Source organism: Schistosoma haematobium, chromosome 1 (assembly GCF_000699445.3).
Source record: "Schistosoma haematobium chromosome 1, whole genome shotgun sequence".
NCBI classification, from domain to species: Eukaryota; Metazoa; Platyhelminthes; class Trematoda; order Strigeidida; family Schistosomatidae; genus Schistosoma; species Schistosoma haematobium.
The window spans coordinates 81,880,902-81,904,813 of NC_067196.1; the positions used below are offsets into that span (position 1 = coordinate 81,880,902).

The 23,912-nt window shown below is 33.3% G+C and overlaps 1 protein-coding gene across 1 annotated transcript in view; it reads left to right on the forward strand.

Moving 5' to 3' along the window:
• Positions 1–6,102: 6,102 nt before the first annotated feature.
• The window catches only part of MS3_00002262 (uncharacterized protein), a 57,923-nt gene continuing 40,113 nt past the window's right edge, over positions 6,103–23,912 (forward strand). The window contains exons 1-3 of the mRNA XM_051209835.1: positions 6,103–6,221; positions 6,258–6,409; positions 21,633–21,832. Of these exons, the coding sequence (XP_051075299.1) occupies positions 6,169–6,221; positions 6,258–6,409; positions 21,633–21,832 (405 nt within the window). The 5' untranslated portion in view covers positions 6,103–6,168. The remainder of the gene's footprint in view (positions 6,222–6,257; positions 6,410–21,632; positions 21,833–23,912) is intronic.

Here is a 23,912-nt window from a genome sequence, read left to right on the forward strand (position 1 = left end):
TCCTAGCTATGTATTGTGCTGTACGGCATTTTCAACACTAGATCGAAGGCCGTGAATTCACTCTTTTCACGGACCATAAACCGCTCACTTTCTCGTTAAGCTCTCCTTCAGACAAGTACTCTCCCCGTGAGTCTCGACAACTGGACTACATTTCGCAGTTTACTTCAGACATTCAACACATCTCTGGAGCAAACAATGTAGTTGCAGACGCCTCATCTCGCATAACTTCCTTGAACAGTTTCCAAGGAATCGACCTTCTTAAACTCGCCCAGCTTCAAAATGAAGACAGTGATCTTCAGCACGAGTTATCGTCCACAACACTTAAACTACGCATCAAACAGATGGGAACAGGTAAAGAAACCTTACTTTGTGACACATCTACAGGTTGGGATCGCCCAATCGTGCCGAAACGTTATCGAAGCAACGTCTTCAATACGTTGCACAAACTTTCGCATCCAGGTGTTCGTGCAACCATCAAGCTTATAGCAGAACGGTTTTGCAGGCCTGGAATGAATAAAGACGTGAGGGAGTGGGCACGCTCCTGTGTAAGCTGCCAAAAATCTAAGGTTATCAGACACAATAAATGTCCCTTAGGCTCGTTTAAAACTCCCGATGCCCGTTTCGACCATGTCCATCTGGATTTGGTAGGACCTTTACCAGATTCAAATGGATACTCTTATCTCTTAACCTGCGTAGACCGTTTCACTCGATGGCCAGAGGCAGTACCTATTAAGGACATCACTGCTGAAACAGTGGCTCGCACCTTCGTCGAACGATGGGTAGCAAACTTCGGTTGCCCTTCAACCATCACTACAGACCGCGGACGTCAGTTTGAATCCGATCTTTTCCGTCGTCTGACCACACTTTTAGGAATCACTCGCTTCCGAACGACTGCCTACCACCCACAAGCAAACGGGTTGGTAGAACGTTTTCACCGACAACTGAAAGCTTCGCTATCAGCAGCAAACGTTTCACAGTGGACCGACGCTCTTCCACTCGTCCTACTAGGTATCCGCAATGCAGTGAAAGCTGACATTGGATACACTGCGTCTCAACTCGTTTATGGAACGACACTTCGACTTCCAGGAGAATTCGTGGATCTTTCGTCCTCTTCAATGAACATGGATCTAACCTCCTACACGAACAGGCTTACAAACGCAATGCGTTCAGTTAAACCTGCTTTCACTCGACCTCAATCAACTGATGTTTTCGTTCAACCTGGCTTACGATATAGTACACACGTTTTCATTCGGCGAGACTCGCATCGACGACCATTCGAATCAGCATACGAAGGACCTTTCAAAGTTGTTCAACGTGAATCTAAGTACTATATAGTCGATAAGAACGGAACAAACGATAGCATCAGCATCGATCGCTTAAAAGCAGCGTATTTAGAAGGAAATCCTATCCACGTCGATTTTCCTTCGGTACAATCGTACGACACGACTCCGACACTTACAATACCTCATCCGACAACCAACACACACGATGATACTTCGACAGTATCCGAAAATAAACTTAAAACGACGCGTTCTGGAAGAAGGATGAGATTTCCAGAACATTTAAACGACTATTGCACGTAAGGCACTTCTCGACATTTTATATTATTTTTAAAAAAAAAACAATTTTAATATGCTTATATATTTTTATTTCTATTTAAAAAAAACAAAACAAAAAAACCACTTTTTTAATGCTATTACGTGTTCATGAGTTTTTTTTCCATTTTTTTCCGCCGACATTGTGTTTTTACGCACATACGAGTGTATTTCGACATGCACTTACATTTTCTTTTTTCCTTTCCAGGACGGCTGGAAAAGAACGATGACGTTTATGAGGATCCGAAATTTTTATTGTACATTTTCTTTTTTTACTATGTTGTACCTCCGTCCCATATAGTAAGGAAAGACGACCAGACGCTGCTAATCCTAGCAAGCTATCAGAAGAGTGTTTACCAACGACAAACTCGTTGGGTTTAAACTTCTGGCTGGCCACGTCTTAGGGTCGTCACTGCCCCACTAGGGGGGGAGTGATCTGTAGCGGTAAATAAATCCCCAAAATAAATAGCACTAAGTTTTCGACATTGGATGCGGACCATATGTTTTAGTGGACTCACCTAGCTGAAGGCGCTCGGTCAGGCATCCGCACCAGATCACGTGTGGTAACGCCGTGCTCAACATCTACCTCAATCGCTAGCCAGATTAGATCAGAGAATTCCGATATATTGGTTATCGCCAAATATACTCTTCCGGTCTCCTCGACTCTGTCTTTTGATTTCTCTTGGTGGGAACGAAATATATTAGAAGGTGTTACTGGTAGAAGCGTTGTCAAACACTGAATACCTGTGACATCATCAATCTCAATATCACAGATTGATTGACTTATTCTCAATCATAAAGAGCCTGATACATTCAAAATATTCTGCCCCACAAACACGGATGGATTGAAGTTATCGCCCTCACCATCAATGCTTGCTGGTCAGTAACTCCACTCTCCCTTCTTTTGTGATGTTAGGCTCATTTAGGCTTATTTTTGTATATATGTCATACCTCACGCAATCCTCTGTGTTTCACATCCTGTTGGAAAACACTATTTCTATAAGTACCATTTTACAAGCTCATCAGGCAGTTACAAGCTATGGACTGTGGGTAAGGCATCGATGCAAAGCATCGATGACAATAGTATAAAGTATAGTTTGCCAATCAGAGTATAAGCATTAAGAAGGGTATAATGTAGGATGGTTGTTTATTAAAGCAGGCGGAAAAGTATATGAGCTGTAGATATGGGAACCAGTGGAGAAATAATATTAATTGCTAGTCAACATAGTGTACAGAAGAGTAAAAAGTTAATTCAGGATAAACAGGAAGAAACTCACAGTAACTTGGTGCTGATGTTATTTTGTGTTGTCCTAATCAGCTGATTCGTAACAGGCTCCATAGATGCAAGACCACTGGTAGTAGGCAATCGACTGTGAGGTCCTCTTGACTTTTTAGGGTGGTAGTGAGTGTCCCTTAGCGACCGGCTTCAGTTGAACAGTATCGATAGGTTCAGTGAGTTACCTGTCTACTTAAAGTGAAAAATTAGGGTGGAAAAGTAACTAATACAACTGCAAAGTAGGAAAAATAAGGCAAACTGTCTCGATTTTAATTTTATTGGCAGCTTGAAATGTAACTGGAAATGGTTCTCGACCCTGTTCAGTTTTATTTTGAAGAATGATACTAAGACCACCGCCAGTATCTACCAAGATGTTCAACCCAGAGTTTCTGTCACTAACATAAAACAAGCGACTGTTTAAACTCTCCTGCTCAATTGTCGTGACCTTGGGAGAGGGTAACTCGTATTCCGTATTCTTGGGATTATTTTAGGCCAGGCGGATGGCTGCATGCACTTGATTGAGTTGGCACCAAACTTCCAGTGATACCAACAAAACTGCCACGATTGTCTGGACATTTGTGACCTGTTTTGTGACTTGGGTCTTGATCGTTGTAGTGACTTGATCCTGTTTCTGCGATCCATTTGCATTCCGGCGACATCTTCAGTGAGACTTTTGACACTCGTAATGAGTCCTTTTATGACTGGGTCTTTTGCTGGTTCTTCTTTTTGTGTGTGGTTTGTCGCGCGTGATCTAGTTGGTGGACCTCTTTCCATTATTCTATCGACTGTGCGCGCTAAATGAGTTAAGGTTTCAGGATCTTGTGCATCCAAACAATGTTGGACGCAGCATAGGAGAGCTTTTACCCATCTCCGTCTTAGGACTGTTTCACCCACTGTGCTATCACTAACTAAGACTTGGAGTTGACGTAAAAACTGTGACGGCGACCTATCACCTAATGTTCCTCCTTGGAAAAGCCCTTGGATTCTTTGACTGTCTGATAACGATAAACGGTTCATTATACCTCGTCTTAAGATAGTGTATGGTTGTGGTGATGGTGCGCTTAAAATCAAGTCACGGACATTTTGGCGGCTGAAGCAGGAAGGATAGGACACATGTCTCTATAGCGAATTCCTTCAGATTTGATATTGTGTCTCGTGAAATAATACTCTAGTTGAGCAAACCACAACGAAGGGTCACTACGATCAAATTCCGGAGATCGGGATTTCGTAGTCATAATAGTGTCTATCTCCACTGGTGACAAATCCTCCAGGCTTTGGTTTTGTATTGAGTCTGATATGAGGCATATGACAAATATAGTAATAAAATTAACATGAAAAATGGTTACTACAACACGAATACCTTAAGATGAAAAAATTATGTATAAATATAAAAACCAATCTTAGGTTACGGATAATCAGGTCTACTTTTACGATCAAGTAAAAGAAATACATTTTTTCAATAAAAAATGAAACCACATTTGTGTTTCACAGGGCTCACTAGTTTCGTGCCAGTTGGTAACCTTAGTGTAAGTGATAGGAGAAACTAGACTAGTAGTGAATAGGTCTTTATTTATATCTCCGCACAGTCATAGTGGAGAGTGGGATTAACTGTTCAGACAAACAAAGCCTCTCAACATTCAATATAAGGTAATAGGAAATATAACGCCTATACAAAATAAGGAACTGAATGAATGCTTGAACTATGCTGCTTTAACATATGCTTAGTTGTTTGAGGTCAACTCTTAACTAATCAACATAAGCTGTTACAAACCTTCCACTTACCACTGATTCAGGAAACCATAAAATTCAATTCCGTTTAACAGAACTGGTAAATCCTAGTTCCCTTGAATCCAGTACTTTAGTTTGTCCTACGTAATTACATTATCAATGCATATTCGGCTAATGAACTATAAAATTCTCGATTAACTGGCAATAAAAAAATTTTGACCTTTGTTTGATTCTATGACTAGTGCCTACTGACAACCAAATATTTTATTACATGAAAGTAATCGAGATTTCTCAGCTCCGTCATGCGTGCATGGTCACTCTTTTTGAATAAAATATAATATTCTCTTCCTTGTCTAAACGTGTTCTTCAGAAGTGATAGATGTCATTTTGCTGACCATCAAATTAGGACGATTCAGTTAGGATTGTGATGTGATTTCCAAGTAAGATCCAATGGTGACGAATCCACAAATTTCGGATTACGTCTATTACTAACGCATCAAAGATATAGATGTGCCAATGCCAGTATATATAGACGATAGTCTCATGTCAAATGAGTTTATTCCACATTTGTGATATAATATTCATGTCACTGGACATAGAAAACCCTCAGTCACAAAGATTATTGGTCGAGCAGAAATTGAAATATACGAATGATTTCAACTCACATAGATTGCTTGTTTGTAATATCACATTGACGTTTGGAACTGCGTTAAATCAATTTCATTTGACATATATTTCCCTCCTGTGCGGATGAATTCGATTCTACTGGCAGTCACAGTGTGTCTATGTTTGCACTATTGATTATTAATTCCATGAAGTTAATTCATACTTACGTGTTCTAAATTCATATATAACGCATAAAATATTATTTTCTTAGAAGCAATAGTGTTTAACCATTACGCTTCTATGACCGAATACTTCTATTGATTCAGCAAACATCATAATCCTCTAAAGTAGAACCCAGAAGGTGGGGCTGCTTACTTAAGTGATCTTAAGTCGAAGACATATCACGTAGTAATCTGGAAACGCGATGAATTCGGACTCGTAATTTGATGATCGTATAGTATCATAGAGAATCTGAAATAACATTTAAAGTTTAGTAGCGCTACAAAACAAAGTGCTTTCTGTAAACCTTATGTCCTCTAAGTTGGAACGACAACGCTTCCCGTTTTTCTCATCGAGTAGTCAATCATTGGAACGCCTTACCCGAACAAGTGGTATCAGCCCCATCAGTGAATACTTTCAAGGAAAAGCTGGACCTTCACTGGATAGAAATGTGTCAGGATTAATACAGGTTCACCAACCTACTATCCTTATTACTGAAGACTGAAGACTAATAAAAATTGTAAAGGATTTGCCAATAATCAATTTTGCTTTAGACTTGCTTTCATATGCATAAAATATGTCATCACAGATCAAACATACACGGATAATTCATATGATAAACATGTGTGCGAAACTGTCACGGATTCAAAGCAAAAATTCATAATCATTAGTTGCTCCACTTTCAAGGTCATTATAGTCAAAGCCTAACCCGCATTGTTCAAACTGTGTAAAATGTAGGTGAAAATGAGTTTCCGAGAAAAAGCAGGTTTTAATAGCGCTCAGGCGTTTTTACATAGGTAAGAAATTCAGTCGTCTTTCGAATAAGTCTTTAGATCGAAATCTTTGTATGATGGGACAAAGTCAACGATGCGCTTGTCGAACATCGCAGCAAAATTGCGAACGGTATCTGCAACATTGACAAACACAAATCCTTTCAATTCTAAGTCACAGGAAAATAGTATAGTTGAAGAAAACGCTAATGATAGTAAGTCTCGGCTTTTAAAATAACTGGTTGCAACATATGTTACACACATGTGCATATTACATAAGATGCATAGATTAATATGATAGAGTATTCTGTTATATTTTGGTGGGTTCTGAACTAATTTCGGTCTTGACTTTTGCACACCTTTCTGATGCTCTGCTTATTTTCCATGTGGGCGTTTTGAAGTCCTACTTTGTACTTCAATGTACGTGTGTTTAAAGACATGTATTTTACCGAAATTATTCTTATTTATATGCAAAATCACTGCTTTTATGTTTCATGACTTAAACGCAATTTCAAAAATTTAACAACACTGAGGAATGTGTGTTTTTCTGAAAAACTCACTTAGAACTTTCAGTAATCCAACAGGTTTTACCAAACGTACTAAATTGGAACTTTATACATTCTTTTTCACTATGACAGATGTTGCGCACAAATCTAAAGACTGTATAAAATAACGTTCGCTAAACAGTTAAAAAATCAACAACGTCTTTATTTTAATCAGTTTCTTTAACAAGGACTTTTTAAAGTCAGATCAGTAAGACTATAATTTATGGACGACCTTTGAGGGACGCTAAAGTGACCCTGAGAACGGATACCTATTAATTAGGACAAAATGAGAGCTGTAAAACAGTTAGAATTATGGTTTACGGTTGGTGGTTAAGGTTAAAAATTAGGTTTAGGGTTTTCGCCACGAACTGACATCAGATATAATGCCTAAACTCTATTTAGCCAAATGGATGAATGAATTTCGCTCTATAATTTATTACTCGTTATATTATATCTGATTGTTTGTCCACGAATTATAGTCATGCCGTCAGATATATTGGTATTTAAGTACAGTGCGTAAATGATATTTAGGTAATCATAAATTTCGATTGCTATAAAATTCAAACAAAAAATTTACTACACTTCAAGTGTTTCATGATGGATGATTCGGTTCATGAACCTCGATAAGTCAGAAAGTTTTCATCATTACTACGAGAGCCACTCATCATAATAGCTTCTTCCTTTAAACCAAAAGGTTGAGTGAAAAACTATCATGTAATCGGACCTCTGAAGAATTTCTTTTCCTATGTATAATACCCAAATAATTAAACGTGGCACTGTCATCCTCAACGTATGAAAACTTTGTAAAAAAAAAGCTAGCGAGTTGTTAGCATTTTGCACCCATGTAGATGAATGACCGGACAGTTTATCAGTAAGCCACATAAGACATTTCTCTAGCGGTAAAATAAGCAAGCAATATCATTTCTTCTCATCATAAACAGTTAACACTTTTCAGATAGCTTCAAGAACAATCGGTATAGACTTAATAATCTGCTTCTCATCCTACTGAAAAAAGTAATATACTATAAAATAGTACCTAATTAACTTGATCGCGTTAGATGACAGTTAACGTCAGAGATACTTATTAATAACAGAAAATATGACAGTGAAAATTTCAGTACGAGCAGACACATTCACAACTGAATAAACCAAACACGTCAATTCATTTACTAAATACACATGATATGGTTCACACTATTCCACTGTATACTTCCAACACAAATACACAAATATCGGTTTCCAAATGGTATCGAACAACCACAAAAATTCAATTATCTAATCACAACAGCATAATCAATTACCTGACAAATGAAATTACATACTACTGACTTATTAACTATTCATTATGTTGGAAATCAATACTGACCGACACATGATTATTGGAACACTGACATGTTCTCAAGTTTAATTAGCAATAATTTGTTGCAGAAAATTCTAAACAGGATTAATTTGAATAATTTTGTACTTAGAGGACAAATTATCTCACAAAATCCACTACGGATAATTCCTTTCAAAATATATAATCTCAGAAGTAGTCAGGCGAACACACTTGAACTGAACTTTCCATAATCTTAAGAAACCGTGAATAAGATTGCCAGATTCGTGTTGGTGGTTATGTTGATGGTCAAGTATTTCTGGTTGGATAACAGGGATGTGATTCACTGATTTATGAGTAGAGCTTCTAGTTGAATTTATTCGTTTAGTTACAAACCATTATTGAACAGTAAACTACGAATACATCTTTTGTTTCCAACAACGAAATCATTGATTGTTCGTATTCAAACCTCCAAATACACATAGTTGACTTATGTCGAGTAGCGTGATGAGTAGATTAGTTGCAGACTTTAGAGTGAATCTCTGTGACGAGTCGTTTCAGTTCATGTCACTTGTTATGTGTAAACCACACAGAACACAGAATCACGATGTAGATCGAGACCATGATTGTAGCAGATCCAGTTCAGTTATCTTCCACATTTCTTCGTCCAACAAGTCACCTCATCTCCTTTTACATACCTAAACGAGATCAAGACAGTTTTCACGACAATGAAAATAAATTCCAACGTCACTCGAGTCATCCAGTATCTCTTATATGCTTTCTTTGAAATAATTGACGGTAGTTGATGCCGAGGACTATAAGTTTCGTAACATTCTTCACTGGGTATTTCGTACCATTCATTCCACATTTGACATATTACTTGTCCAAATCATGTTTTGAGTTATTTAGCTTGACATGGAGTCCCACAAATTCTTACAGTTTCTACTAGTAGTCTTATGAAAACTTTCCACATTTATAGAAATTCTTCATAGCAAGTTAATTCAATATGCATATAGGCATGGACGAGTAATAATAATAATAATAACAATCACATGTCCTAAATGAATTCTCGCTATTGTCGACACCATTAACATTTATTCTAATATTCGGTAATATTTCTAGTTTATATGTTGGAAAATGTACACTCAGTCGTGGTCAAATAGTGAAAACGAAAGTCTGAAGTTATTCAGTGACAGTAGTCACTTGACTTTTCAACTGAATTCATAATTAAACAGTTTATACCACTACTTGTTAGTACATTTTTAATAGCTTCATTAAAATCAAGACAAACATATTCACGTCATGTATAAATGTCTGTGTGAACCAACCCCATTTACCTTGTTTGATAGTGAGTTATTTTGAAGACCAGAAGTTCGAACAACTAATTCTGAAATATTCAGTAGGCTGATTCTATAACCACTGTTCGTAAAAATTAGGAGTGCAGTAATAAAATACTTCCACAACCTTATGTCAAATTTTCGTAACCACATGGTGTTTCGTGTTTCTAGTACTCAGTTGATTCAGTAGAATACTGGAGTGAGGTAGTATGCGAAATGTAAAACTCATGTGGATGATTTTGTTGGAGTTTCGTTGTCTGAACTGGATGGATCAATCTTGCATTTTCATTTCCAATTCTTCTGAACAGCATCATCAGCACAAACTTCAGTTGGAAGTGAGACATTCTAATTTCTCCACACACGACTAACAGCATGTCCTGTCGACCGTGAGCTTGACCGACTGTTGTTTACTTCTAGTCTGTCACTATGTGCATATTTATTTTGATTGTCTCCCCCCTCCATTGACATGATTTATGACCCTGTTTGAAAACCATCCAGTTCTAAGAACGAAACTAAACCGGAAACTTCCTCAAGTGAGTCAGGTGACCTGACTATACTTACTGGACTAATCTGGAGGCGACTGTAATTGAAGAGATTCTGGTTAACTAACGGAGTGTATGGATGTTTCCTAGTGATTGAATGGGAGACATTTTTGATACTAACATTGATTTCGTCTGAAACTCCGATATGATAATTGTTATTCCAACGGAGAGATTATTACATGGTTCGATAGATGTACTTTCCCTTAACTGAAATGATTGTGAATGAGCTACATGCTATTGTACAACTTGTAAATTCTTGAATATTACGTTGCACTGTTTCTCATTATTTTTCTTTGAACTTCTGAGAAATGTTTAGCCGTGTTGCATAATGTATTGATACCAATTATGTTACATTATATATAATGTTGCTATTATTATGTTGTCATATATTATTACATTATTATACTATTTCGATTTCGTATTAAATTTATAACACTGTATTAAACGATTAGTATTCTTATTATCGTTCTTTGGAGTTAAAGTTTACTACCAACTATCTCTTAGTATTTTTAAAGAAAATATTATATAGAATATAAATCATCATGATAATTTTTATCTGCAATTTATGGATAACCTTCTGAAACTTGTTGTGTTGTGCATTCTATTTATCAACAATCATCAGTAATATGTACATCTTGTACTTTACGTTAATTGTGAGTAATAATTGTAAACTTTTTTATAATTAATTATGTCCATTAAAGGAACTTAACAAATGAAGGTTGAATCTCAAACAGGAAATGAATTTCCATTGACGTTACTATTACACTTTAACTATAGAGGGTCAACTAACAATAAACCGATTAATTAGAAAATGTATAGTTACTAATTATTTAACAATCATTAAGATAGAAACGAATAATTATTTTTTAATAAATCTTAAAACTGTACTTTTCTTGTTTGATTCCATTCTGAGGTTAGATTGTTAAATTAAAACAAGAAAAATAGGTTATCAAGGGAAAATTAACCAATAAAAATAAAGGTTACTGAAACAAAACAAAACGAAACGACATGAAAAAAAGGAATTGTTTTTCTTTTTTTTTTGAGCAATGATACAAATCGAACAAAACTGTTGTTTAAATGAACTAGTTCTAGTCTCACCATAACACATATATATCGAACCCTATGTAGAAGCATAGAAAATGTGAACAGCAGAAGTCATAATAAAAAGAAAAAAGTGATTTTTGATCCAAAATTGTTATTTTCAATAGAAATCTATCTTATGGATTAAATTATTTTGTTTTCCTCTTCAAAGTGAACAGAAAAAGTGGGGATGTTTTATTTCCCTAGAAACCTTTATATTATCTAAGGATCGTTTTCTTTTTTACAATTTTTTTCCTTCTCCCTTCTTTTTTTGTCACATGGAGACACAGGAAAGTTATTGATTAATGTTTATTAATTGAGGATGGAAAATAATAATGGCATGTAGCAACAGACGATATATAGACTAGTTTCTATTTGATTTTTGTATTATTCTTACATTTCATTCAGTTTTATTCAGATTGTAAGTTAACATCGCAATTGATTGTGTTTTTTAGCATAATAAGTCATTCGCTAATTATTTGTATGATGACAAAAACCTTAATTTTACTGATCCGAAATTGTAAGAAGATTTCTACGTACTTTGGATGTGTAAAAGTAAGTGGATCATAGTGATTCTCAAATTAATATGTAATTTCAGAGAATAACAAAAACACTGACAGTCAAATGATTATGTAAAAACATAGACTGAAAACTAAATCTAATGCAAATAAGTGATAGTTTTAAATCAGCCCTCTACAAACTATAAGTTAACCAGTCAAACCGCTTGATTATATGCCAGAAAATAAAGTCTGTTATCATTCTTGAAATATCCTCATACAGCCGTGGGTTCATGATCTACTCTAGAGACCTTCTAATCTCTGCTTTTAATTGACTAGTGTAGGTTAGGTGCTTAAACTGGATTAGTGGATATAGTAGGTTTACTAAAAAGAAATGAAAAACTCTGATTACAAACCACTGGTGTGTATGAATTGAATAGCCCTGATGGAATGAATAAGTTTGGAACCTACTCTTATACCAGTTAACAAGTGATTGCATTCCTTGATATTCCAAAACTACTGTGTGGATTAGAACAATCAAATCAAAAAAATGGAATTGAGTCCAGTAAAACAGTCATCTGCTTTGGATAGTGTGCAAGGTGCTATTACAGCAATAATACAACTAATGATGATTGTGAATGAAGAAAATAGAGATAGTCACTTTCTATCCAACTAAAGCAATTTTACAACACAATGTTTGTTCATCTTCAATTGATAAGTATTAAGCCTGATGATTTTAGAAAAATAACAGAAAACTGTTGATTACTAATAGTACAAAAACATTTCATTTTACTTCATTTATGGTACAAAACTATAGTTAAACGTTTATGGACTAGACAGAGTATCCAGACTTTATATGACATAAACATGTTTTCAAATATTCATTCAAACCGATACTAATTTTTGTCAAGAGAAGCGAAGAAAAATTTGGAATAGCTCATTTTAATGCATACATACCTCAAATATACCATTATATTTCAGTAATATATATAAGATTTTGGATCGTGATTAAAAACATTTCACTGTAGCACCTTAAGTTCTTCAAGAATAAAAGCGCATATCACATCACTTAAATACTTCCAAATATAAGGTGAGTAGGGAAAATGCGAAGGAACAGAGAGTATTTGGGTTAGGTTTCCTAATTTTTGATGGTTTATTCAAAAAGTGACTGAACCTTACAATTTCGCTCGAATGTTCTGAATAAAAACAAATTTTGATACTCATACAACAACATCAAATGTTACTACTAAAAAAACAAATATAATAGTAGCATTATTCAAAATTGTAGGTTAAGTACGAAACGGTAAACTTAGAATACAGTATTCTGTCAACCACTGATATGCACTTAAGCAATCTCTGCATGTATATATATATCTATATATCTATATCTATATATATATATATATATATATATATATATATATATATATATATATATATATATATATATATATATATATATATATAACAGTGTAATAATGTAATAATATATGACAACATAATAATAGCAACATTATATATAATGTAACATAATTGGTATCAATACATTATGCAACACGGCTAAACATTTCTCAGAAGTTCAAAGAAAAATAATGAGAAACAGTGCAACGTAATATTCAAGAATTTACAAGTTGTACAATAGCATGTAGCTCATTCACAATCATTTCAGTTAAGGGAAAGTACATCTATCGAACCATGTAATAATCTCTCCGTTGGAATAACAATTATCATATCGGAGTTTCAGACGAAATCAATGTTAGTATCAAAAATGTCTCCCATTCAATCACTAGGAAACATCCATACACTCCGTTAGTTAACCAGAATCTCTTCAATTACAGTCGCCTCCAGATTAGTCCAGTAAGTATAGTCAGGTCACCTGACTCACTTGAGGAAGTTTCCGGTTTAGTTTCGTTCTTAGAACTGGATGGTTTTCAAACAGGGTCATAAATCATGTCAATGGAGGGGGGAGACAATCAAAATAAATATGCACATAGTGACAGACTAGAAGTAAACAACATTCGGTCAAGCTCACGGTCGACAGGACATGCTGTTAGTCGTGTGTGGAGAAATTAGAATGTCTCACTTCCAACTGAAGTTTGTGCTGATGATGCTGTTCAGAAGAATTGGAAATGAAAAATGCAAGATTGATCCATCCAGTTCAGACAACGAAACTCCAACAAAATCATCCACATGAGTTTTACATTTCGCATACTACCTCACTCCAGTATTCTACTGAATCAACTGAGTACTAGAAACACGAAACACCATGTGGTTACGAAAATTTGACATAAGGTTGTGGAAGTATTTTATTACTGCACTCCTAATTTTTACGAACAGTGGTTATAGAATCAGCCTACTGAATATTTCAGAATTAGTTGTTCGAACTTCTGGTCTTCAAAATAACTCACTATCAAACAAGGTAAATGGGGTTGGTTCACACAGACATTTATACATGACGTGAATATGTTTGTCTTGATTTTAATGAAGCTATTAAAAATGTACTAACAAGTAGTGGTATAAACTGTTTAATTATGAATTCAGTTGAAAAGTCAAGTGACTACTGTCACTGAATAACTTCAGACTTTCGTTTTTCACTATTTGACCACGACTGAGTGTACATTTTCCAACATATAAACTAGAAATATTACCGAATATTAGAATAAATGTTAATGGTGTCGACAATAGCGAGAATTCATTTAGGACATGTGATTGTTATTATTATTATTATTACTCGTCCATGCCTATATGCATATTGAATTAACTTGCTATGAAGAATTTCTATAAATGTGGAAAGTTTTCATAAGACTACTAGTAGAAACTGTAAGAATTTGTGGGACTCCATGTCAAGCTAAATAACTCAAAACATGATTTGGACAAGTAATATGTCAAATGTGGAATGAATGGTACGAAATACCCAGTGAAGAATGTTACGAAACTTATAGTCCTCGGCATCAACTACCGTCAATTATTTCAAAGAAAGCATATAAGAGATACTGGATGACTCGAGTGACGTTGGAATTTATTTTCATTGTCGTGAAAACTGTCTTGATCTCGTTTAGGTATGTAAAAGGAGATGAGGTGACTTGTTGGACGAAGAAATGTGGAAGATAACTGAACTGGATCTGCTACAATCATGGTCTCGATCTACATCGTGATTCTGTGTTCTGTGTGGTTTACACATAACAAGTGACATGAACTGAAACGACTCGTCACAGAGATTCACTCTAAAGTCTGCAACTAATCTACTCATCACGCTACTCGACATAAGTCAACTATGTGTATTTGGAGGTTTGAATACGAACAATCAATGATTTCGTTGTTGGAAACAAAAGATGTATTCGTAGTTTACTGTTCAATAATGGTTTGTAACTAAACGAATAAATTCAACTAGAAGCTCTACTCATAAATCAGTGAATCACATCCCTGTTATCCAACCAGAAATACTTGACCATCAACATAACCACCAACACGAATCTGGCAATCTTATTCACGGTTTCTTAAGATTATGGAAAGTTCAGTTCAAGTGTGTTCGCCTGACTACTTCTGAGATTATATATTTTGAAAGGAATTATCCGTAGTGGATTTTGTGAGATAATTTGTCCTCTAAGTACAAAATTATTCAAATTAATCCTGTTTAGAATTTTCTGCAACAAATTATTGCTAATTAAACTTGAGAACATGTCAGTGTTCCAATAATCATGTGTCGGTCAGTATTGATTTCCAACATAATGAATAGTTAATAAGTCAGTAGTATGTAATTTCATTTGTCAGGTAATTGATTATGCTGTTGTGATTAGATAATTGAATTTTTGTGGTTGTTCGATACCATTTGGAAACCGATATTTGTGTATTTGTGTTGGAAGTATACAGTGGAATAGTGTGAACCATATCATGTGTATTTAGTAAATGAATTGACGTGTTTGGTTTATTCAGTTGTGAATGTGTCTGCTCGTACTGAAATTTTCACTGTCATATTTTCTGTTATTAATAAGTATCTCTGACGTTAACTGTCATCTAACGCGATCAAGTTAATTAGGTACTATTTTATAGTATATTACTTTTTGCAGTAGGATTAGAAACAGATAATTTATGTATTATCTTTAGTTTCATCTAAATAGTGATATGAAAATATTATGCCAATCAAGACAGTGTATGTTTCATTGATCGCAGTGTGGATATGGCTATTTCGTGCGTACTATCATTTAGTTTGTGCCAACGAATTGTGGGATATCTCCTATCTCGATTGAGAAAGTGTTGAATAAATACAATGAGCTGCTGTGTTTCGAATCACATACGTAACTTGAGTAATTTTTTTATTAACAATAGTCTTTTCAAATTTGACTTACTTACTCTGTTGAACTGTTGACTAGAACTGTTGTAGTTTTCTCAATCATATCATTAACAGTATATTTGTTTCACTACTATTAATTTCTGCTGTTTACTTTATATGTGTAGTAATGCAAACTGTTTCATTGTGATCATTGACTCATAAGATATCTTGTTGAGTTTTATATTTTCATATGAATATTTATGTATAATTTTGTAAATCCTGATGCAGACCTATTTGAAGACATTATTGTTTGTTTATATGAGTTGTTCTAATTTTTACCATGGGAGTCTTGCGTATTTACGATTTGTTATATGTTATATACTTTCTTAGGCTATTTCATGTTTGAAACCGGTTCAACTGTTCTCTGAATGGTTTCATAATAAATCTCGTTACATGTACCGATATTCATAAATGGATGCCTCAACTGTCGTGTAGTATTCTTGTCTCCATTCTTGTGACTGATATATAAAGGGATACAAAGAAACTCTTAAATAGCTAGTTCATTTGCATTATATGACTTTTACACTGTCACATTAATTCCGGTCTTATCCAGCGAATTATACATCATATTTAGTTGTAAAAGAGTTCTAGTTCTTTAACAATATAAAAAAGAACATCGATAAAATTTTAGCAGAAGAATTTTGTTACTGCATACTGCTAAAGATTTCCGTAGTTTAAATTGACAGCTACCCAGTGTTTCCTGGTGTTCAATGGTTGTCAAGCGAAGATCAGTTCGTGATTTAAAATCTATGAAAATTCTATATTCTCTACAAAACCGTATAATGATAATTGCTAAGCACTTTATGTATGCACAAATAACTACTGTAAGCATTTAATGCTTCCCGTTCGCTTTGAATTGTTTTATCTACATTGTGGTATATTATTTACTCGTGAATTATTGATGTCACTACCCGATTGCACAATTTGAATCAGATGAAGTATGCTTAGAAACTGAAACTTATTTAATGGAAATTGATTGTTGCATCGATGAGGTCACCTCTTAATCTGTAACTATAACAGCTTCCAATGATATTATTTAAATTTAAATAAATGAATACCAAATAACGACAGAATCTAATCGAAATTTCAAATTTATATTTAGTCCAACATTGCGTTTTACGAATTTAGATCCACTGACAATGTATAGAAACTCACTGGACATTTTTGGTGGAGTTTTATTCTCTGAGCTGGATGGTTTGGTCGTAGAGCTTTGACCGTTCTTCTGAATGACATCATCAGCACAAGCTCCACGACCGAACTATCCAGCTCAGAGAACAAAACTCCACCAAAGTCATCCACCTGAGCTACAAATCTTCTCCATCACTGGACATTTATTCAATTTTAGTTTTAGACATTTGAACAGTCAGCTAGTTTGAAACCCTTTGTTATGTTGAAATCCTGGTCATACAATTTAATATAAATACAATAAATTATCTCAACGCTTTCATTTTTCACATTATTTTCGTTGGTTTTTTTCTTTTCATTACACTCATCAGATTTGACCTTGAAAATCAATTCAGTTTCTCTTTAAATGCTTCAGTGTAAACATAAAATTTTCATCCTACTTAGAAAATTAAAATGTGTACATATCTCCTTGTATGTATATACATGTTCTGTAGCGTGTTTGAGCATTTTCAAACTCGTATTGCTATCATACGACATACATTCTGACCTGTCTGCATATTTATCCCCTACTTGGGCACTTGTATCCTCTCTGTAATCTCAACTATGAATATAATAAAAATCTGCGAACAACTAACTTATTTTCTGTAATTATTCATAGTCGAATTGTAAATTACACTTCCCAACATTCACGTGAGTAACTAAGATAAATGAGAAGTTATAAAAATTGTTGTGTTTGTATTTTTGTGTGTCTATATGACGATAGTACAAAAAAGTAATAATGATTTGTTATATACCTACTCAAAACGCGTACAATAAATAAAAATAAATTGTAGCTGATTGTTTAAAATAGTATAAAGGTTACTTGTTTTCATTATAAGTGAATGGCATTTAAGTATCATCCAAAAAATAGAAGACAAAACTATTGATATCCTTTTCAAATATCTTGTAGCTGTGTAGAACGATGAATCGACAATATGATGTTTTCTCTTTCAATAAACTTTCAGTATTCTTTTGATAAGTAAACTGAAACTCAATGATTTATATTCAGTTAAGGATTTTTAAACATTCGAAAATTGTTATAGCTGTCATGATAATTTGATATAGGTCAATACTTTGATGCATTGAAAGAGCATGGTTCTTGAAGCCAGTCAAATTTTCTCCATGAGCTATTAAAATAAAGTGAGATTAAATCAACTAGTCTTTTTCAGAAATTCATATAATGTCATCTCATTACAAGAAAATCTCTTAAACTATATGCTAAACTCAGAATATTCCACCTATTCATGCCTCGTTATTTAAAAGCTATTGTGTTAGTCTAACTTATCAAGAATGTGATTAATGTGAAGCATCATGAAAATAACAAACTAAAAAGTCGTTCAGTTCTCGAAATACTATTCGCCTGAAATTTACTCTTGAATAAACTTTCAATAAAAATGTGAAATTTACTTTTTCAATAATCTCAGCTATTGAAATTTGAATAATTTCAACGTTCCATTTAGTACTCTAGCTAGCTTGAGTTTCTTCAGAGGAATGATGAAAATCAAAATTGTCAAAGAATATGTATATATGTATATAAGGTTTAGAAATAGATATTCTCTTGAAGTTTATCCAGTTTTGTTCAGACACTGACGTTTTTTCGTATAGTAAGAACAATATAAGTCATAAGACGTCAATAATGTTTACTTACAATAGGGAAAAATGATTTTATGGGTTATTTAAGAATTCAATGAATAAATGATAATGTCATGGACATGTAAGTTGTTTTTGTTCATTAATAATTTGAAATTACATTTTTAAAATCTAGATTATTTATAAATATGTAGAATGAGAATAGTTATATACAATTAGTGGTGACATTAATCTTTGAAAATAATTGGAGATTGACCAAAATCATAAAAGTTTACCGAATAATTAAGCCTCTGATTATTGTGGTATAAATGGTGTGAATAAAAAGGCTCAAATACCCCATAGAAACATTGGAGGATATCTAGAGGATTATTAATAAGCACGATATGAAAGTGTTTCCTTGCTAGATGGATCTTAGTTAATGTTAAGAATAAGCTAACGAAAAAATGAATAATAAATATTGATTAACGGAAGTTGCGACCAGTGAAGTTTGTTCTGTATCGGGCGAGAGATAGTTATCCACCATGGGCAATAAACAAAGATTGCGCAATGTAGTGGATTGATTGGGGTTAGAAATTAACACTATTAGATGCCTGATCAGTGGTCATAAATTTAAGCGTTCGTGCACGAGACCAAATGTACTGGGTTGCGATCCTGGGTACAAGGTCATAGATACGCACTAATGAGGAATCCCATACCAGGACGAAAAGACCATCCAGTCCTTCCAGGTTTTTAGTGTTGGTCTAGCTAACATGAGTTCATGGTTTAATCTATAAAAATAAGTATTTGGACGTTGAAAATCACGTATTTTCCATCAGTTAAGCTTTCATTATCTGGTTGGTTAATAAACTCCTTAGTATATCAGGGGCATTCCCAAATCCATAGTCCTTAACTTTACTGCGTTTGTATTTTCGACGTTTATTCGGATGGTATAATAATACATCCAAAAGCGATAAAACGTACTTGATGAAAATACTGGTTCAAACACTATTGGCATCACTTTGTAACATATTGTACTATTGAACATAATCGAACAAAATCTAGATACCTATATATTATTTATACTGCTGTTTAATTACATCAGTCTGGTTTGATGGAAGAATAAATTAAAATAAAAGTTAAATGAATTTAGTAGTCGATTAATGTGAATCACATAATAAAACTGTTTTAAGAAAAAATATTTATTTTCCTTCCTGGTAATAATTTTATCATGCGAGACCACTTAACTCATTCCTTTATCCCTAAAAATACAATTCAATCGTAATTTCATGACTTAATGCAAATAGAGTTATATCATTTAAGAATGTTGTTCATTCTCCTCTTTACTTATCCCCGTTAACGTTTTTTTCTTTTTTGTTGTTATTATTATTTAAACTTACTTCATAAATAGCTATCTTTCTAAAAGGACCGTATTGGATACATCTATTTAAAAACTGTTAACTAATCCAAACAATAACCATTCATGGTTAACTGTACATAGCATTATTCTAAGAACGTATTGTATAATTGCTTACTATGTTATTATTTCTTAAAACTCAACCCCATACTACTGTTCAATGATTTTCATTTAGTTGAAAGAAATTTTCAGACAAAATAGATTTTAATTATTTCAAATTAAAAAATGGCGCTTACTTATGTCTAAAAACAAATTTGCCATTTAAATTATACCATTCAATTTGAATAATTTGTTTTAGTTGCTTTGGTTACTAAATTTGAGTCCTAGATACTTCATCATTTGAATTATGAAGTAATATTTAAGTTTTTCAAAAGTGAAGATAATCTTGTCACGTGATTCTTTTAAGATTATGCAATTATTTTCTTAGGAAGTCGAATTTGTTTTTTCCAATTTATTCATAAAATCCTGAAAGTATCTATTGAGAATTCGGTGATGATGACCTATAACCGGTATAATTTTGGAAAACCGCCCAACTGGTAAAGATTTTTTAAAAAATGCAGATACTACTTTCAATGTTAAAGGTACCATAAAATTGTCAAGTTTAAGTAGTCATAATCTTTTGATAGCATTAAAATAATAGGTTGAAAGATTGATACTGGTTATTTTAAAGGTTTTTGAAAGTTAAATCTCTCATTATCATCAACAGACAAGTTAAAATATTCTAAATATATAATGTTGTGCTAGTAAAAGCGTGCTAATTTATAAAAGAATCCTAGAATAACTATGACTAAACGTAATGTCTAGACTTTTGTTAAGCACGCATTGATCACCGAATTCTATCAATAAATAAAATCGTCTGTTTTTTTATGTACTAAGTTTTATTTATATTAGAGCTATGGATGATTGCTGGTGGGTGGCCTATGCTCCTCCACAAAGGGTAACAGGCGTAAGTAAGGATGATTGACTGGGTTTTTTCACATACTAATCATATCTGAAATTGAGTCCAAGTCTAAAAGCGGTCATATTCAAAATAGCAGTATGCATGGAGCATACTCAACTCCGAAATCCCATTTCTAATCATGTTTACTTAATTTACCAAAGCGTTATGGTGCATTGTGTATGTTGTTATTTTAGTGTCTCCTCTGTAAATAATCAATGGATACTGAAAAGGAATAGCTTGTGAAAATGTGACCATTGGACCGTAATATCATAATCAATAATATGGCGTAGAATATCCAGTGTAATGTAGTCCTAATAATGGTTAGCTCTTTTCTATCTGCAGCTGACCCTGCGAATACCACAATACTGTGCAATGGTAATCCACTATACGTATAATAATTTAAAATTCAAGAATACAGAGTTTTCGAAACTTTGGTTTTAAAATTCAACTAAAACAAAGTTTCGTATGTTGATGTTGCAAAATATGTTACTAAATTAGGAACAGGATTAAAACAGAATTTGTGAGTTCCTTCAATAAAAGACAACAGTGTAGTAATACTTCAAATGATAAAGGGAAATAAAGTGGACTATATCTGACTGATTTCAAAAATAAACTTTATTAATCAAAATCTTTTCACTTATGTTGTCGTGATTAGTGATTTTCTGTTTCTGTTATGATTATAATTAATATTATTACCATTTACAGTTAAACAAACAGAAGGAATTAAAAAAGTAAAGAGACGAACTCGTAAACGAATAACATTCACAAATGAATCCTCTACAACTGCAAGTGGAAAGCAAAAGAAACCTGAAAGTAAAAAAAGGAAAAAGAAACAAAAACCTGATTGTTCAGAAACAACCAAACTAGTAAAAGCTAACAGTGTTCAACAGACTACAGAATACGTTGTAAGTTTACTCTCTATCACTCTGTCTTATAAAGAGATAGGAAAATTTTCAGAAATAGAATTGAGTTACGTATATCATTCTTAAAGAGCAAGTATTTGTCAATAGATATTTTATTTATCGTCCACAAAACTGACTTCTTAGAGCATAAATCAGTATTATGCGAGACATGGTAGTTAAAATTGTTCTAGTCTAACTGTGATTCATATTATATAGTGTTTCGACATCCAACCTATCGGTTGTACCTAAAAGCTTTATCGTTTTCTCAAGATTTGCTATCTTTTTACAAACTCTTCAAAAAATATTTCAGTCCACAACAAATATTTATTAAATTAATCCATCACAATTTCTAAATCAATTCAATTTGAAAATGACCATTGACTAGACTTAACTTCTGAATGACAATTTCTAAAGTCTCTATGTACTTTATAAAAGATTCTCAATAAAAACCCTCCTAATTTACGAAATAATGATCAGTTGTCTCTATCTCAGGTGAAACATCGTAGTTTTCAAACCATTAACACAACCAATCCCTAGTGTATTCTAATCGATCTGCATGCTTTGGATACATAATCATTCACCTTTTAAATGAACGTACATTGTAGGATGTAAATTAAATTTTTCTACATTTCATGGATGACGTTTGTTGTAATGGCCAAACCTGTCAAATGAAATAATGAAACCACTATGGCATGTATAGTAATAATTGGTTTATAGAACCATCACTCGAAGCCAAATTGAATTAACTTCAAAGAACAGAACTATTAACTAGCTGTTTGGACAAATAAAACAATTAAGACTTATGTAATTCTATTTACTTTATTGAAGAAGGGAAGAACAAAGATTTAAGCTTAAATTTATTTAAATCTTTGCTCTTACTCTCTTTGAAATTAAAACTGTCATTTCTATATATAATTATCCGATCAAGTGAGTCCTTAACCAAGAAATCTAAATGAAGGTCCCAAAACGATTTCTACCTGTCATATAAATACTGAACTGTGTAAAACAATACACGTAACAATAAACATATTTTTTTGTTATATCCCAATAAGTAGAAAATCTTTATTTCTGAAGTTTCGTGACTTAATGTAAGCAGCTTCTTCAGAGTAAATAAATAACCGAATCGAATTAACTTTATTTTTATTAACTCTCTAATCAATGCTTAATTTATTTAAAATTATCATTTCCAACCTTGGCATTGAGAAATACATGTGATACTTGTGAAAGGGAAAAAACAGGCTAAAATCAAAAGAAACATACAAGAAACTGACATCAAATTAATAGGAAGAAATGGTCAACCATTTATTGATTACGCTGAGATTAATGAAATGAGATACTGAATCCAAATTATTTCTTAATTTTTTATTTATTGAGCCAATTACATCTTATTATGAATTCTGTTTTAAATATCAGTTTAGTTCAATTGAAGGCTTCAAATGAACTATAAATTATTTTGTTATGAATACCTATTATTGTATTTAGATAAAGTAAATAATTTATGAAATAATTTTGAAGAATAAGTTTAGTTTATATCCCATGTTAATCTCTAAACATATGTTTAGCGATAGTAGATATCCAGATGTTATGTTATAGAAGAAATAACTTACTTACTAACGCCTCTTAACTCTCATGGACGAGTACAGACCACCCACCGGCATTCACTGTTATAGAAAAACGTTCAGTAGAGATAGAATAGTAGTTTTCACCAATAGCCGCCTACATAAATCCGGTATTGAGCAATTTATATAAGTAGATTTTGTCATAATGAGATTGACTGTATAGAAGTTTTCTTCCTCTCCACTAGTTAAATAGTTGTAAACTTAAGTTTAAAAGGATAGGATACGATTTCTCCAGAGTGAAATAAGTACATAGAATGTTTAGTATGGTCTAACATTTAACTCGAGCAATTATATTCTTTGAGTGCCTGTTCAAATATTTGAGTCATCTGTTTTCCAACTATGCGAATATTGTACCAAACATCTTTGTGTCAGGTTTGTTTGAACAGAGTAATTATCAATTTTAAACATATTTGTACTTACGCGGTATTATAGAGGAGTTACAAACTATCGTTACCCTAAATACT